The 18,138-nt window shown below is 46.9% G+C and overlaps 1 protein-coding gene across 1 annotated transcript; it reads left to right on the forward strand.

Annotated features, from left to right (window-relative positions):
- Positions 1–1,857: 1,857 nt before the first annotated feature.
- ubl7a (ubiquitin-like 7a (bone marrow stromal cell-derived)) lies at positions 1,858–17,798 on the forward strand. Its single transcript, XM_055662557.1, has 10 exons — positions 1,858–2,122; positions 4,091–4,210; positions 5,817–5,899; positions 7,034–7,118; positions 8,628–8,685; positions 9,951–10,096; positions 11,673–11,722; positions 14,692–14,859; positions 14,949–15,074; positions 16,584–17,798. Exons 1-10 carry the CDS (start codon positions 1,912–1,914, stop codon positions 16,719–16,721), a joined length of 1,185 nt encoding a protein of 394 aa, XP_055518532.1. The 5' UTR covers positions 1,858–1,911; the 3' UTR covers positions 16,722–17,798.
- The last annotated feature ends 340 nt before the right edge of the window (positions 17,799–18,138 follow it).

Raw genomic sequence — 18,138 nt, forward strand, 5'->3', positions numbered from 1 at the left:
CTGCTGGCAAATTTATTTCACTGCACCTGCGGGTGTATGTGACAAATACAATTGACTTTGACTTTGAAAAAGACTGCAAAAAGTTGTAAACACTGCCCAGTCCATCAGTGGCTCTGACCTCCCCAGGGGATCTTTCGCAGTCGCTGGCTCAAAAAAGCTGGCAGCATCATCAAGGACCCACACCATCCTGGCCACACACTTATCTCTCTGCTGCCTTCAGGTAGAAGGTACAGGAGCCTGAAATCTGCAACATCCAGGTTCAGGAATAGCTCCTCACCACAGCCATCAGGCTATTAAAATCAACTCAAACAAAAATTGGAACTTTAATAGCCTATTACACTTTATATGTTTATTTATGTGTGTGTGTGTGTATATATTCAATGGTATATGGACACACTGTTCTGTATTTATTTATGCCTACAATATACTGTTGTGCTGAAGCAAAGCAAGAATGTTTTTGTCTGAGTCTGTGTGTGTCTATGATGCTGCTGCAAGCAAGATTTTCATTGTAGCTGTGAGCTCCATGCTTGAATAAAAGTTTGAAAACACTACCACTGGATTCATTGGGAATGCAAGAATCTAACAATAAACTTGACTTTACATGTCTGGTTAAAACTTAATATATTATGTATCATCTACATTTACTACCATATATATTTCATGATCAGAGTATTGTTCCAGCATAGGTGTCCATTCAGTCCACTGGATCCAGGCTAGCTCCCAGTAAAGCTAAGCCATCAGTCCTACAGATGCTGGTTTACACCGAAGATAGACACAAAAAGCTGGACAGACAGCATATCTGGAGATAGTGGGTGACATTTCGGGTCAGGACCCTTCTTCATACTGATCTTTGTTCTCTAGAGATGCTGCCAGACGCCCAGTGTTACTCCAGCACAGGGGTGGGGAATCAATTCATGTTGGAATGCTGCATTAAGTTAGCTGTAATCTAACAAGGCCACATCCAAGAAACTTCAATTAGGTATACTTCAAAATGTACATTATTTTGTTAAAATAGCCCTGTCAGTTAATTGTCAGTGGGGGAGGATTATTTCGTTGAATCTTCTTTTACTCTTTGGTATTTTAAATACGTTCATTTAAAGATTAAAATTAAAATAATAAAAGACGAACAAAAACATATTAATAAAAATAAAAGGTAGACAAAAATGCTGGAGAAACTCAACGAGTGAAGCAGCATCTATGGAGCAAAGGAAATAGGCAATGTTTCGGGTCGAGACCTTTCTTCGTGCTGATCTTTATTCTCTAGAGAATAAGGGTCGAGGAACAGCTTCTTTCCGGCGGCTGTCACTCTACTAAACAACGTACCTCGGTGACAGCCAATCACCCCCCCCCCCCCCCCCACGGACACTTATTATTTTTTTAATTCAAATCGTTTGCTATGTCGCTCTTCCAGGGAGATGCTAAATGCATTTCGTTGTCTCTGTACTGTACACTGACAATGACAATTAAAATTGAATCTGAATCTAGAGATGCTGCCAGATGCCCAGTGTTACTCCAGCACTTTGTGTCTGATCTGGTTCACTGCTCCTTACAGAGGCAGCCTGTTCCAAAGACCCTATAGCTCTGCTATAGGATCTTTGGCCTGTTCTGCTGAGAGTAACAGCAACGACCTCTGCGCCGGCGGTTCAGTCAATTCAAGCACTTGCCGCAATGCACTCTGGGATTTGTAGTCCAAAACTACTTCATTGAAAACTAAAGAAGTAAAACAAATATCCTGATTCTTCAGGTAGTTATCACTGGTCGCTACTTCTTTCCTTGGGGTTTATTTTCTCTATTTATTTCCTTTTATTCTCTTTTTCACCTGTTTTTTGTGACGGTTGTGTGGTCATTTCCGGTGCGGTGACGGGGCAGAAGCCTGATTTCCGGCCGACGTCGCCCAGCAACGGGGCGGCCATGAGAGCGGACAGCATCGCGGTGAAGTTGGCCGAGCGGCCGTGGGCCCCGCGGGTGTTGTTGTCGCTGCCCGAGGAGCCGCAGAGCCCGGCCCTGACCCTGACCGCGACCGGCGGCGGCGGCGGCGGCGGCGGCGGGTTCAGCATCTCCGCCCTCAAGCAGCTGATCGCCGACAAACTGCCCGGCGCCGCGCCCGCGCCCGAGCTCATCGGTAACGGGGGGGGAGGGGGAGAGGGGAGATTCAGATTCAGATTCAATTTCATTGTCATTGTCAGTGTACAGTACAGAGACAACGAGGAGGGGGAGATGAGGGAGGGTGAGGAGGAGGGAGGGTGAGGGGGGAGAGGAGAGAGGAGAGGGGGAGGAGGGGGGGTCGAGGAGGGGGAGGGGGGAAGAGGGAAGGAAAGGGGAGGAGGAGGGTGGGGAGGAGGAGGGGGGGGGGGGGAGAGAGGAGGAGGAGGGGGGGAGAGAGGAGAGGGGGGGAGGAGGGAGGAGAGGGGGGGGGTGAGGAGGGAGGGAGAGAGGGAGGAGGAGGAAGGAGAGGGGAGAGGAGGGGGGAGAGGAGAGGGAGGGGGGGGGGAGGGGGGGGAGGGGGGGGGTGGGGGGGGGGGGGGGGGGGGGGGGGGGGGAGGGGGGGGGGGGGGGGGGGAGGGGGAGGGGTCGGGAGGGGGGGGGGGATTTTTGGGGGAGGGGGGGGGGGAGGCAGAGGGGGAGGAGGGGGGAGGGTAGGAGGAGGGAGGGGGGGGAGGAGGGGGAGGGAGAGAGGGGGGAGGGGGGGAGAGGGGGGGGAGGGGGAGAGAGGGGGGGGGTGAGGGGGAGGGGAGGGAGGGGGGGGGGAGGAGGGGAGGAGGAGGAGGAGGGAGGGGGAGGAGGGGAGGAGGAGGGAGGGAGGGGGGGGGAGGGAGGAGGGGGTGGGGGGGGGAGGGTTCGTGTTTGTTGTAAGATGGGGGAGGGGAGAGAGGAGGAGGGGGGGAGAGAGGGAGGGAGGAGGAGGGAGGGGGGGAGGAGGGGGGCGGGGGGGGGGAGGAGGGGAGGGGGGGGGAGGAGGGGGGGGGGGTAGAGATTGGGGGGATAGGAGGAAAGGGAGGGGGGGGGGGGGAGGGGGGTGGGGGGGGAGGAGGGAGGAGGAGAGGAGGGAGAGGAGGAGAGGAGGGGGAGGGGGGGGGGAGGGGGAGGAGAGGAGGGGGGGAGGGAGAGGGGGGGGGGAGGATGGGGGAGGGGGGAGAGGAGAGGGGAGGGAGAGGAGGGAGGAGGAGGAGAGAGGAGGGGGGGAGGGGGGGGGAGGAGGGGGGGGAGGGGGGGGAGGGGGAGGGGGGGTGCGTGCGGGGAGAGGACGCCCCGGGGAGGGGCGGGGAGGGGGGAGGGGAGGAAGAGGAGGAGGAGGGAGGGGAATGGGGAGGGGGAGAGGGAGGGGGGGGGGGAGAGAGAGGAGGGGGATGAGGGGGAGCAGGAGGGGAGGGAGGAGGAGGGGGAGGTAGAAAGGGGCAAGGGAGGGAGGTAGGAGGGAAGAGTGGAGGGGTAAGAGGGGGCAGGCGGTGATGGAGGACAAGGGAGAGGGGACAAGGGAGAGGGGGAAGCCACGGTGAGGGTGGAGAGGTGAGGGTAGAGGGGGAGTCAGAGTGGTGGGGTAGATGACAAGCGGTTGGATGGTAGGGGTAGCGAGCAGGCGTGCCAGGTTAGGGGAGTGAGGAGGAGAGGGGCAAGGGTGGGAGGGAGAGGGGGAGAGGAGCAAACGAGGGAGGGGAAATGGGTAAGGTAGGGGGGGGAAGAGGGGGCGAGGGGGGATAGTGGGTCAGGGTGTACAGGAGACAGGCGGGGTGTGGGGGTTGTAGTTAGGGGTCAGGGTGGGAGGGAGCCAAGCGGTAGGGGGGCAGGTTAATGGGAGCAGGGGGCTAGGGTGTCAGGGTGGAGGTAGGATGGGGGGGGGGGGGGGCAAGGGCTACGTGGATGATGGGGGGCAAGGGAGTAGGGGGTGAAGGTGGGGATGTTATGGGACCAAGAGGTCGGGAGCAAGGAGACTGGGAGGTAGGGGGTCAGCTGGGAGAAGTGGGTGGGGGTTGGAGGCTAGGATGGGGGAAAGGAGGTGCCAAGCAATTGGGGGGGAAGGAGTGAAGGGTTGGGACTGTTCCATGTTGGGAGTGAATTGTAGATTGACAAGTTGAGTCAACCGATGTTGCAGAGCTGGTATATTGCGGACGGAAGCTGAAGGATGAACAGACGCTGGATTTCTACGGGATTCAAGCAGGCTCCACGATTCATGTTCTGAAGAAGTCATGGCCGGAGCCCGAGCAAAAACCAGGTTGGGAACATTGCTCGTGTTGTGTAAATCATTAGATTGGTAATCCACTAAAAAAAGTCAAATGACTGACCCAGATCCAATGAACTTGAAGCTACATGCAGTAGTTTGAGCGCAGAATAGCTCTGAATTTTAAATCATTGTATCTCTCCAGATACATGATTTTATTCTAGAATGGCTCAAAATCATGTATCTCTCCAGATACATGATTTTAAGGGAAGCTTGAACAACAGGAGGGAGATAGGGACAATAAAATATACCATGGAAGAGATTAAGAACATGAAGGAAGTACAATACAACATAATACAATACGGGTTTATTCGTCACATTGCACATTATGTACAAGTGAAATGAAGTTCGTGTGGAATAGAAATGTCAGGGGAGACCTCTGTACTACATTATTTGAATTTTATTTAGAGATACAATGTGGAAACAGGCCATTTGGCACACCATGTCCGCGCCAACCAGCGATCACCCATACACTAGTTTTACCCAGCACAAGAGGGACAATTTACAGAGGCCAATTAACCTATAAACTTCTACGTCTTTGGAGGAAACCGGAGCACTTGGAGAAAACCCATGGGGTCACAGGGAGAACCTGCAAACTCTGTACAGACAGTACTTTAGTCAGGATCGAACCCGGGTATCTGGTGCTGTGAGGCAGCATTTCTTCCACTGTGCCGCCCGATGCGTTTTGTTGAGCTATAGTAAAATGGGAAAGAAGAGAATCTTGTCTTTTTGTTAACCTCGTTTGTCTCTAATTCAAAAATATTTAAAATAAAAACTGAAAATGCTGAAATACTCAGCTGATAAGGCAGCACCTGTGCAGAGAGAAATACACTTAATATTTCGGGTTGATGTTTTTTCCGCTAGATTTATTTTAAATATTGTTAGTGGCAATTGATGGAACCAATCTAGAAAATAAGTCACCAGTAAATTCCAGGAACTTGGGTTAAAATAAGGAGATATATCAAGGGAACAGTTTCACACAAGGGATATGTAATCCTTGGGTTGCAATGATAATTTTCTGGGCCTATTCTAAGTTTGGATTCATTACTGTTTTGCGTACCGGGATACAGTGAAAGGCTTTTGTGTTTGCGTGCTATCAAATCAGATAATACTATACATGAATATAATCAAGCCTAACACAAGTACAGCAGGTAGAGTGAAGCAAAAGATACCAGAGTGCAAAATATAGTTCTCAGCATAGTAGGGTAAAAAGTCCAATGTCTGCCATGAGTTAGCTTGGAAAATTGGGACTGTAAGCTAACTTATAGAAGGATTGCTCAGATGACGTTGATCAGATCCCAACTAGAAACTTGCAGTCTGTCTTGGGCAAATTATCTCAGGAATGTTATATTGGCCTTGGATGGGGTGTGGTACTGGGCTTTGTTTTAAATTGTGTGGATAAATTATATAATCTTAATTTGGCAGTTATTAGTTAAAACTGGCTTATGATGAATAGTTGGAAGGGGAAAAGTGAGTGGGGTGAAGAGTGTGCAGCAAATACAGCTGTTTTACAAAAGTAATTTATAGCCTTAGGGTTATGTTGCTGGTGTGTTTTGTTCTTGCCCGCGCTGGAAATTACTGACGCGTTGCTCCATTGCAGAACCCGTGGACCAGGCAGCGGCTGCGCGGGAGTTCCGCGTGCTCCAGGCAGCGCTGCACGCCAGCCCCGCCTACAGGGACGCGGTAAGTGATGTCGGCGGATCAAAGGGTATTCTGTCCGTTGTCTTCAGACTCGAAGGCAAGATGTACGACTGGGACGTTTACAGGCATTGCCAAAACTCGCTATGTGGTTGATATCAAAGGCCAAACGTTGTGCTTTGCAGGCAGCCACAGATGGGTTGGGCGGTTGGTCGAACATTGGCAAATGGAATTCAAGTTGAAGAAGTGGGTGGAAAACATAAAGAGAATGTAGCACATAGTGAGTATGAGAAGATACTGAGAAGGAAAGAAACAGTGTAGGAAGGAACTGCAGATGCTGGTTTAAACCAAAGATAGACACAAAAAGCTGGTGTAACTCAGTGGGACATGTAGCATCTCTGGAGAAAAGGAATGGGTGATGTTTCGGGTTGAGACCCTTCGGTCCCCAGTCCTTCTCTCCAGAGATATTGGCGATCCCGCTGAGTTATTCCAACTTTTTGTGTCTAAGGAGGGGAACAGATGGACCCTGGAGTGCAAGTCCATAAATTGCTGAATCTGAATCTGAATCTGAGTGTAAGTCCATAAATTCCTGAAGGATAGATAAATAAGGTGGTTCAAATGGTAAGCCATATATCTGTGCCATGCCAAATCTGTATGACACTTTGCTTGGGTCTCACTTGCCGAATAGTGTCGATTTCCGATCATGACACTACAAGAGAAAATGTTACTTTCAGCAGCACAACAGATATGTGAACATTGTCCTCAGTATATATATACATCCAGGTCTATGTAGCTCAGAACTTATTTGGAGGTTGTAGTGTTTAATAGTCTGGTTGTTGGGAAGAAGCCGCTCCTGAAACTGGACATTACAGTTTTCAGGCTCCTTTTCCACCTTTCCGATGGCAGGAGTGAAATGAGAGCATGGCCAGGTTTGTGTGGGCCCCTGTTAATGCTGGCTCAAAGCCAAGTTGACTGTTCCTAATCAGTCCTTGCCTTTTCAGTGCATGTAGATACTGCTTCTCGGAACCCCCTCCAGCAACTTTCAATCAATTCAATAAAGCTGATACTGTAAGTTTCTAACAGTGTTAGTCTGTTCTATAATTGTACTGAGGCAATAGTCACTGGAGACAAAATTGAAGGAACAATGACTATTGAAACAGTTTTATCGATTCATTGCAGGTTTATAAGATGTTGAGCAACAAAGAATCACTGGACCAGATTATTGTTGCAACCCCAGGACTCAGCAATGACCCCATTGCTTTAGGTGAGTTTGGATCATCTTCATTGTGCTTTACAAGTAGAAATGCTGAGAGTTGTTGCTCAAACAACACGTGCATTATTGTCACCTCAAGTCATGCAGCATCTGAATTTGTTCCTTCACCCTGTTCAGTGCCATGAAATCTATTGCCAACAGCGTAACTACTTCCACCGAGGATCTTCAAACAGAAAGGCCAACACTGAAGGGAGGCACAGCTTGTAGAGCTACTGCCTCACAGCACTAGAGACCCGGGTTCGATCCTGACCTCGAGTACTGTCTGTGAGGCGTTTGTACATTCTCCCAGTGACTGTGTGTTTCCTTTGGGTGGTCTACTTTCCTCCCACATCCCAAAAATGTAGGTTGTGGCCTCTAAATTGTCCCTAGTGTGCATTTGTGAAAATGTGATAACACAGAACTAGGGTGGTCGCCGTGGACTGAAGGGCCTGATTACAATCTGTATCTCTAAACTAAACACCACACTACCAGATTCCAAAGGCTGTAAGGATGGGTGATAAATGTGGCCAGACAGATGCAGATATAGGATTGGTGTTTGTCCCCATTCATTTCTCTTGTAGTCTTCCTCTTGCTTCCTTGCACTTTCCAAAGTGTGATTGCCATCCTCGTTCCTTTGATGCCGATACCATGCGCCCAGAATATATTAGTCTGTGTTTGCATATGTTCTGTAGATGAGCTGCAATTTTGGGATTTCAGCTGAATCGCTGATGTTTCCTCCCTGTGTTATTGTGGAGATTGGTATTCTTATTTGCACAGTGTGTGTAACCTCAATCACTTCAACTTCTATCTTGCATTGAGATAGTACCTTCACATTATAGTGAGTTGTATTTTGTAGTTGAAGTATGTCCACTACTGTTGCATTGGCAAGTGAAGGTTTCAGAAGCTCTGTTATAAAACATGCTTGTTGACATGGATGAGTTGGGTCAAGGGTCCTGTTTCCGTACTGTATGGGTAAACTCCCTGCCTTGCTTCAGAGTGGTGCAACAGATTCTTGAAGCACTTTTGAACCGGCCTGCAGTGCAAAAGGGATTGTACGTGTCATGGAGCAGGCCCTCGGTGCCATTGACATGTTTGTCCTGGGCTTACTAAAATGCAACACTCTGCGCTTTTCTGAGATATATTCCATCTACAAATCCTTGGCCCCCTTTCCGTATTGATCTAGATCCTGTGGTAATCTTCATTGTCTACTATACCTGGGGAATTGGTCGCTCAGAACCAGAGGGATGGGATTGCATGCAGAACCAGGCTAGCACATCTTGTTAACGTGATTGAGGCAAGCAGACTGAACACAGTACAATCCTACAGACCGTATCTTTGTTCCTATATGAAAGCCTTAGAAATAGTGGGTAACTAATTCAATTGCTAGTGTTAGTAAGTGAATGAGTAAGCTCCATAAAGCAGATGATGGTCCCTGAAGACCAGCTCTACAGCAATATAAACCCCTTTAAACCAAGTCCACGTGTTTTATTTGATCCTTGTTAATTTTTATTTCTGTACTAGGTGTACTTCAAGACAAAGATTTATTTGTTCTCTTCACTGACCCAAGCCTGTTGGACACGTAAGTGCTGATTGTAAAAAGATGTTTTCTCTTCTCCTCTGAGCTCCCATTCCAGTTACCTGAAGAAGGGTCCCGACACGAAACATTACCCATCCCTTTTCTCCAGAGATGCTGCCTGACCCGCTGAGTTACTCCAGCACTTTGTGTCAATCTTCGGTATACGGCAGCATCTGCAGTTCCTTTCCACACTGCACTTGGGGTAATTTACACTGACCAATTGACCTACCTCTGGCATGCATGGGGAAATGGCAGCACTTGATGTGCAGGTACAATGATAATCTTGCTTGCAGCAGCAGCATCACAGCCACATTGACTTGGATAAACACAAAACAAATCATGCACAAATTATATTTAAAATTTGTAATAGAAATAAGACCGTGCAAGAAAAAAACAAGACATTAGTGCAAGATCCTAATTATATAAAAAAAACAAGTCCATGGTAGTGGGAGAGGTGGGATGGGTGTTCGATTGTCACAGTAGAATTAAGGTTTATGGGTTGGTTCAAGAACCTGATAGTAGCTGTTCCTCAACCTGGTGGTGTGGGATTTCAGGCTTCTTTGCCTCTTGCACACCCAATGGTAACAGTGAGAAGAGGGCATGGCCCGAATGGTAGAGTTCTCGGATGATAGATGATGCCGTAGCCTCATTGAGATGCTTTTGATGTAAAGGTCTGCTGTGCTATAAATATGCAAGATAGACACAAAAAGCTGGAGTAAGTCAGCGGGACCGCCAGCATCTCTGGAGAGAAGGCATGGGTGACGTTTCGGGTCGAGACCCTTCTTTAGACAAAGTCCCGCTGAGTTTCTCCAGCTTTTTGTGTCTATCTTTGGCTTAAACTTAAAGGAACTCTGCAGTTCCTTCCTACACTGTACACATGCAAACAAACTTGCATGTCCAAACCAAAGCTTGCCTTTGGACACGAGTCCCAGATTGAGGAGCGCACACCACCGCAAGTCCATTACGATCTGTTACAGGAGGCACCTCATTTCTTTACTTGGCAGCTCAGGAGACCGTTGACCAGACTGACCGAAGGGACATCGGTGTTAGATTTTGCACATCATGCAAACTCGAAGAAATGAAGAGTTACTCGAAACACGTTACTGCTTTGAGTTTAATGTGTACATCATCTCCCTTGGCAGGTTGATCACTGAGGGATATTTCAGAGCATAGCATTTTAAAATAGAGCAACAATTATAGAGCATAGCATAAAATATAGAAAATAACCTGCTCCTCAACACCTCAAAGGACGAAGGAGGTAATAATAGACTTCAGGAAAAACAAAAACGGACACACCCTGCACTAGTCAATGCAATGGTGCTGGTGCTACACTCTGTGACTGGCACTACCCCTCCTCCAACTGCAGGCAGCAACTCGAGGAATATTCCATCTAGTTCATACAGCGAAGTGCCAGGTAAGAATTGCATCTGTACAATTAAAAATGTGATATTTATAGAGCATAGCATTTTAAATATAGAAACATATAAAATTATAAAAGGACTGGACAAGCTAGACGCAGAAAAAATGTACCCAGTGTTGGGCGAGTCCAGAACCAGGGGCCACACAGTCTTAGAATTAAAGAGGAGGCCATTTAAGACTGAGGTGAAAAAAAACTTTTTCACCCAGAGAGTTGTGAATTTATGGAATTCCCTGCCACAGAGGGCAGTGGAGGCCACGTCACTGGATGGATGGAGAGAGAGTTAGATTGAGCTCTAACAGCTAGTGGAGTCAATGGATATGCGGAGAAGGCAGGCACGGGTTATTGATAGGTGACGATCAGCCATGATCACATTGAATGGCGGTTCTGGCTCGAAGGGCCGAATGGCCTCCTCCTGCACCTATTTTCTATGTTTCTGTGTTTCTAAATGGCACAACATTCCAAGATGTCTTGTCACCAACAAAATGAGATTTCTAGTTTTTTGGAGCTAAGGGCGAGGTCACCAAAAGTGTGTGAAGTGTGTGCTGAAAATCACTTTGAACAGTGGGAATGCAGATTCCTAAAGATTTGCAAAACACAAAGGAGAGTTCAACCAGTAAGAAAATACCAGTCATGGGCATTTCATTTGTTGCCCATTTCCCTGGACATGCAAGTTTGCAGATGGGAGGGACAGTTACTAGTTTACCAATGAACCTTCATTGGAAGTCTGAAAAAGGGTCTCAACCCGAAACATCACCCATTCCTCCTCTCCAGAGATGCTGCCGGCCCCGTTGAGTTACTCCAGCATTTTGTGTCTATCTTCATTGGACAGGCAGGCTGGGTGAAGAACAGTCGCAAACGTGTTAACCCGGCTTACTGCTTGCCTGGATTCATTTCTGTTTTACTACAGGTTTCCAGCACTTGTTTCCATAATCTGATACAACAGAAGGTTTGTAATAAGGGCAAAGAAATGAGTTGTTGGAACCCAAATGGTTAATTTTGCAGTGTCTGAATGGGTGGCTTTCTGTTTCTGATGGGGGGGGGGTTTGTTCCCCTCTCCTCCTGTATGTTCCTTTGGGAATTCCAGTAGTTCTCTCTCACTATTTCTCTAATTACTATTGTGTTACATGAAACACATTATGATTGTCCACTAGTTAAGACCGATTTACTTGCCCATAGTACTTGCCCACTTTATTATACTTGTATTTAATTCCTCCAAATGGTTATTCTGTGTTTCTCGTCTCAATGTGCTTTTACTGTGTTAGCTTTGCAAGTTGGAGGCTTCCCTTGTGTGCAGGTTATTCTGACATTGAGATAAGCAGATCAGATTGGACTTGGTCATCGTGGAGAGAGCATTGTGCTCCATGCCGTAAATTATCTTGTTAACCCAGGAAAAAATTCAAAGCTGACTGCACAGATTGATTCAATCCAGGCTTCTATCATTGCCTGTTCCAGCTATCTGTTAAGGCAGGGCAGCAACCAGACTTGTAGTCCGCACACATGCATAATAAGCCCACTCATTCAATTTTACCATTAAGAGTTCAATTTGTAACTTCCCTTCTTCCTGTTTCAGGGGGATACCTCTTTGACGGGCTGTCTGACGATGAAGATGACTTTCAGCAGGTAAGCAAAGTGCACACTAGTCACAGAGAAAGTACGTGTGCATACAACATCTTCATGCAACTTGGAAATGGCTTTAGCAGAGCTGCCAAGAAGTACGGATTTTCCGTATTTTGTACGGAAATGCAATTAGAATACGGTTTTGTGTTGTTCTATACGGATTTTAAATAGGCAGTTCAGTTCAGTCTGAAGAAGGGTCTCGACCAGAAACCCCGTGGGCTCTAAGTCTCTTTCTCAGTGGTAGTTGAGCCTTTGATTATTTTTCAGGCAGTGGTAGAATTCTGGATAAGCCTAGTGGTGAAAGGTTACCAGTAGGATTGCAGTTACATTGGCATTGGCCCTGATTTTAGAGAACGGTGGGTGGGCTCAAGGGGGAGAGAGGGAGAAGGAGGGAGAAGGAGGGAGGGAGAGGGAGAGAGAGGGAGGAAAGGAATGAGAGAGGGAGGGAGGAAAAAAAGGGAGAGGGAGGGAGGGTGGGAGGGAAAGGGGGAGGACAGGGAGGGTGAGAGGGAGGGAGGGAGGGAGGGAGAGAGGGGAGAGAGAGGGAGGGAGGGAGAGGGAGGCTTACAAAATGGCTTCTACATCATCATCTGGTGCTAAAAGCAGGAAGCAGCCGTTCAAACAGCAGTATACAAAGAGATGGCAATGAATGCACTGTCAAGTAAGGTGCGTAGAAGACATGTCAATTGGTAGCAAAGTTATGCATTCTTGTACTCTTACATGGGTATGACTGCACATAAAAAAAGACCATTATTTTCAGCAAAATGACACAGCGTAAAAATACTGATTTCCTCAGCAAAATACTGATTTTCAGGCACTAAAATACTGAAATGCTCTGACAAAACTCGGCAGCTCTGCTTTGGGCAATTCAAATACCATCTTTTTTGATTTAAATCTTTTTATTTGAATTTCACAGCAATTTGCATACATACAATGATAACAGACAGTGACAGTCAAGGCATAATTGTGCAACAGTATGTAAGGTGACCCTCAAAGCCCTTACCATTACCCACCTTCAACCCGCCCGAATCAGGTCGGAACCAAACGGGGACAAACAACACTCACATACATACACATCCACACAAATACCATCTTTTTGATGTTTATCTATAGTTTGTTTTCCACGATTCTGTACATTCAAATGTGTTAGGAGCAGGCAATTACATTTAGGAAAATGTCGCTTTATTCTGTGTGAGATTTAACCTCGGAATTATTTAGAAGCCTTCTTGGTTTAAAATTCACCAACGCAAGTACCTGCTTTAGTTGGTGGGATTAACTAGCAGTTTAAAATGAATAAAGTTCTCAGCTGTCCTTAGACTAAATAGACTTCTGTTTCTATTGCAGTTTTCATTGCATCTGTGCAACCCAAGTTATATTAGTCATTTAAGTACTTCTCGTATGTATACATGGTGTTCATAGTAAGTGGCTCCCAACAATTTTGCAGAAATCTTTGTTACATAGAAACATAGAAAATAGGTGCAGGAGTAGGCTATTCGGCCCTTCGAGCCTGCACCGCCATTCAATATGATCATGGCTGATCATCCAACTCGGTATCCTGTACCTGCCTTCTCTCCATACCCCCTGATCCCTTTAGCCACACGGGCCACATCTAACTCCCTCTTAAATATAACCAATGAAGTGTCCTCAACTACCTTCTGTGGCAGAGAGTTCCACAGATTCACCACTCACTGTGTAAATTTTTTTTTCTCATCTCAATCCTGGCTCTGACTTTGACTGACATCGGGGGCAGAGGGAAGTGCAGGGGAGAGATACGTTTTTTTTGCCTTCCATCACAGCGAGGTGGAGATGCGCTGTGATGGATGTCTGTGTAAATTGTGTTGTGTCTTGGGTCTTTTTTTTCTTGTATGTATGACTGCAAAAACAACATTTCACTTGAGCCTCTATGAGGTTCAAGTGACAAATAAATTGTATTGTAAAAGATTTCCCCCTTATCCTTGATGTTGTACACCATTTGTAATAATGACTGAAGTAAAAAGGCAGATAGTTCATTCTTGCTGCTTACGTCGAGGGATAAATATTGGACCAGGAATCCATGCGGTTCGAATAGTTTCTGGGATCCTGCCCGGGAAAGCAGATGAGCTATCAGTGTAATCTTGTCCTTGGGATCATTCCTCCACCTCAGTGCTGCAGTGAATTGCCAGCCTGGAGCTTTGTGCCTGCCTCTGGAATGGGATTTGAGAGCAACCTGCTGTCTCACCCTTGACCCGCAGCCGACACCATTTATTTTCCCAGGTCAAGGGAGGGCATCACCCCTATAAAGCCATCGCATGGACTTTCTCATTTGCTATCTTGAACGGCTCTTTATGTTGCAAGTAATGGGACCCCGGAGCCATATAACACTCGCTGTCCTGGTGTACCAGTGCTTATTTATTATCTTAATCATAATAATATTTTGATCTGTTTGTAGTTGATTACTGTATACGTGGAGAATGTGTTTAAGAAGGAACTGCAGATGCTGGAAAATCGAAGGTAGACAAAAGTGCTGGAGAAACTCAGCGGGTGCAGCAGCATCTATGGAGCGAAGGAAATAGGCAACGTTTTGGGCCGTTTTGGGTTTCGACCCGAAACGTTGCCTATTTCCTTTGGGTTTCGGCCCGAAACGTTGCCTATTTCCTTTGGGTTTCGGCCCGAAACGTTGCCCATTTCCTTCGCTCCATAGATGCTGCTGCACCCGCTGAGTTTCTCCAGCACTTTTGCCTATGAGGAGAATGATTTTGGTTTGGAGATACACCATTGAAACAGTCCACGATCACTAGTTCTATGTTATTCCATTTTTTGCATCCATCACACCAGGGACAATTTACAGAGGCCAATTAACCTGGAAACCCTCACGTCTTTGGGATGTGGGAAGAAGCCAAAGCACCTGGAGGAATCCCACACGGTCACGGGGAGAAGGTACAAACTCCACACAGGAGGGATCAGCAGTATAATTCTTTCTGCTTTCTTCGCAGTCCCGGGCCACAGCCTCCTCCAGCAACGGCGCTGGCTCCCGTCCCGCGACACTGGGCTACAGCGGCTCTGTGGGACCTCGGCCCATTACACAGAGCGAGCTGGCCACTGCCCTGGCCCTGGCCAGCACACCAGAGAGCAGTGCCGTCACCCCAACGACAGGGGCGCAGGTGTGTTGACACCCCCGGCCCAGCCGCACCCACCCCCCTCTGCTGCCTGTTCCCAGCCACTAACCTGGCCTGTGCTTCCTCTCCCACAGAGCACGTCGTCGAGTCTATCTCCAGTGATGAATTCAGGCGTGCCGTCGACTGCGCCCATCAGTCACGACATATTCAGTCAGGCCCTGCAGCAGGCTCTGCAAGCCTCCAATATCACGGCACTTCAGGTAGGTGTTTCTCACCAAAGGCCTCCAGAGTTGATTATCCATTGAACAATGAAATTCTTACTTGCAACTGCTTAATAGTCCCATCATTTATTTAAATTCAATAAAATTAATACCATGGTAAAAACCTTGGCAAGTGCTAGCGTTATCAAAGACAGTCCATGGAAGTTCATAGTTGAGGCTAGTCTTCTTCTTTCCTGTGGCGTGCACAGCCTAAAGTTGTAGGACAACTTGTTCTATATGATCTTCCACTTGTGCACGTCGAGTTGATTGCATTAGTCGAAACAGGGCGGACCATGTGAAGGTTGCAGTCTCCCCACCCCAAGGCTAAGTGTTGTGCAGTATTCAAGTGCCTGATGGTTGCTGGAAAGAAGTTATTGTTGAGTCTGGTGGTCATGGTTTTCAGCACGTTCTTCGCAATAGTAGTAGTGAAGTGAGACTGTGACTAGGGTGGTTTTTGATATTAGCTGCCTTTTTGAGGCAGCCCCTCATATATAGATGCCTTTGGTGGGGAGGTCAGGACCTGTGATGGGTCCCTTTTTGTAATCTCCTCCGTTCTTGGGTGTTTGGTTTCCCAAACCAGACTGTGAGGCAACTATTCAGTGTGCTCTCTACTGTACATCCTCAATCTTCTAAGGATGTAGTTGTGCCTTTGCTTAGCTTTAACCATATAACCATATAACAATTACAGCACGGAAACAGGCCATCTCGACCCTTCTAGTCTGTGCCGAACCCATAATCTCCCCTAGTCCCATCTACCTGCGCTCAGACCATAACCCTCCATTCCCTTCCCATCCATATAACTATCCAATTTATTTTTAAATGATAAAAACGAACCTGCCTCCACCACCTTCACTGGAAGCTCATTCCACACGGCTACCACTCTCTGAGTAAAGACGTTCCCCCTCATGTTACCCCTAAACTACAGTCCCTTAATTCTCATGTCATGTCCCCTTGTTTGAATCTTCCCTACTCTCAGTGGGAAAAGCTTTTCCACGTCAACTCTGTCTATCCCTCTCATCATTTAAAAAACCTCTATCAAGTCCCCCCTTAACCTTCTGCGCTCCAAAGAATAAAGCCCTAACTTGTTCAACCTTTCTCTGTAACTTAGTTGCTGAAACCCAGGCAACATTCTAGTAAATCTCCTCTGTACTCTCTCTATTTTGTTGACATCCTTCCTATAATTAGGCGACCAAAATTGTACACCATACTCCAGAATTGGCCTCACCAATGCCTTGTACAATTTTAACATTACATCCCAACTTCTATACTCAATACTTTGTGTACAGTACTGAAACTAGGAGGTTTAAGGAACTCCTGACCACTGCATCTTTTGGAGGGTTGTGAACCAAACTCACCCTGGTGGCGAGCACATCCAAACAAAAACACCCTGTAGATCTCCACGTTGTCAAATTCAGCTCCATTGCTTTAATTGGTAGCCAAGCAAAGTCCGCCTAGGCTGGAAAGGAATACTATCTGACTCTGGCCCTGTTTGCCCCCCCCCCCCTGCAGAACCAGTGGCAGCCTCAACTTCAGCAGCTGCGGGACATGGGGATACAGGATAACGAGCTGAGCCTTCGAGCACTGCAGGCGACCGGAGGGGACATCCAGGCTGCACTGGAACTCATTTTTGCTGGAGGAGCCCCATAGCTTGGATGGCCCATGCACATCACCACTAGAATAAAGGAGCAGAGTGCATGGCAGAATGCTTAACTCCATGGACTGGTGTGTGTTGTAAGGAAATATAATTATAGGGTGAACATTAGCACTGGTAAGTTTATAACTCCTATGAGTATCCTTTATCCAAAGAAAGATGCCTTTATCCAAAAGAAAGGAGCGAGAACTGATTGAATATTAAAAAATAACCAATTTCCTGTTGATTTAAAAAATGTGCTGAGGTTTTCAGTTACTATCAGAGACCATATCTGTTGGGAAATGAGACAGTGCCACACTCTTGTCACACTCTTTGGCACCTGGTATTTTGCCTTTTCTTAGCAGGCAGCAAGTTGTGCCAGGTGTTGGGATTTAAACATTGTTACATGCCCCAGCATCAAAGAGGCTTCCCAGTTTGGAGAACTTTTACAAGCCTTTATAATTGGGTTTAAATTAAAGTCTTGATTCTGTTCCCCATCGATTCTGTTCCCCATCCCTCAACGGAATTGGCACCTTGAGTCAGTATTTCAAATTCTGAACATCCTCCTTCCTAAACTTTACCTGTGAAATTTTAAGCTCCAGTGCGGAGTGTTTCTCACCCGAGAGTTTGCTTTCAGACCTGCCCTTTTTATGTTGTCGTGCATGCTGCCAATGAAGACCCGAATCGCGATTATTTTTCTTCAACGCTACTGCCCGTACTGCCATTCAGTCTTTCACGGGCAATTTACATGGTTTTGCAAAACTGAGCTTATGACGTTATGATCTTCTGAAGGTGTGTGTGGTCTTTGCAGGTTTATTTATCCACATGTTACCAGAAAATGAATTTTCATAAACAACTAACACTTCCAGCAGCTTCTCCAGAGGAGCTGGTGATGTGCTGGGTTGCATTCACTTTGGTTGGATGCCTTGGCAAGTATACTTTTTGCCCGTCAATTGCATGTGAAAATTAGTCTCTAGGTCATGAAGAATTGTAACATCTAAGATTCCCAAATCGGTGAAGATAATAGATTTGGAACTGTTGTGTGCTGTAGCAATTTTAAATGCATCAAACATTAAAGATTCCTTTGATCATTAGGTTGTGGGTGTTATTCTTTTGACTTTCCAGTTTTTCAATGTGTTGGCTCAAAATGTGGCACGAATTCTCTCCACTGTTAATTGAATTTTATTCAGTGATGCACTTCAATGGACTTACAGCGTCGCATGTTTTTGATGTAGAGGTGTACAGGGAAATCAAACAAAAACTTGATGGATGAATGAGCATGAAGTGCCCGCAGCTATTGAGAGGATGCTGTGGAGGTTAATTGGTGTGATTGAGGAGTGGCGTTATATACTATTGATCCAACACTCTCTTACCACCAAAATGCTGAGTGTGTCGGATAATGGTATATAACCCAATCCCTCAATCACTCGAGTC

Source organism: Leucoraja erinacea, chromosome 36 (genome assembly GCF_028641065.1).
Source record: "Leucoraja erinacea ecotype New England chromosome 36, Leri_hhj_1, whole genome shotgun sequence".
NCBI lineage: Eukaryota > Metazoa > Chordata > Chondrichthyes > Rajiformes > Rajidae > Leucoraja > Leucoraja erinaceus.

Bases quoted from the DNA above. Each gene is read 5' to 3' on its own strand.
- ubl7a (XM_055662557.1), top strand. From the start codon at position 1,912: ATGAGAGCGGACAGCATCGCGGTGAAGTTGGCCGAGCGGCCGTGGGCC. The intron at 2,123-4,090 runs GTAACGGGGGGG...CCGATGTTGCAG, and splicing joins GCCCGCGCCCGAGCTCATCG to AGCTGGTATATTGCGGACGG. The intron at 15,075-16,583 runs GTAGGTGTTTCT...CCCCCCCTGCAG, and splicing joins CCAATATCACGGCACTTCAG to AACCAGTGGCAGCCTCAACT.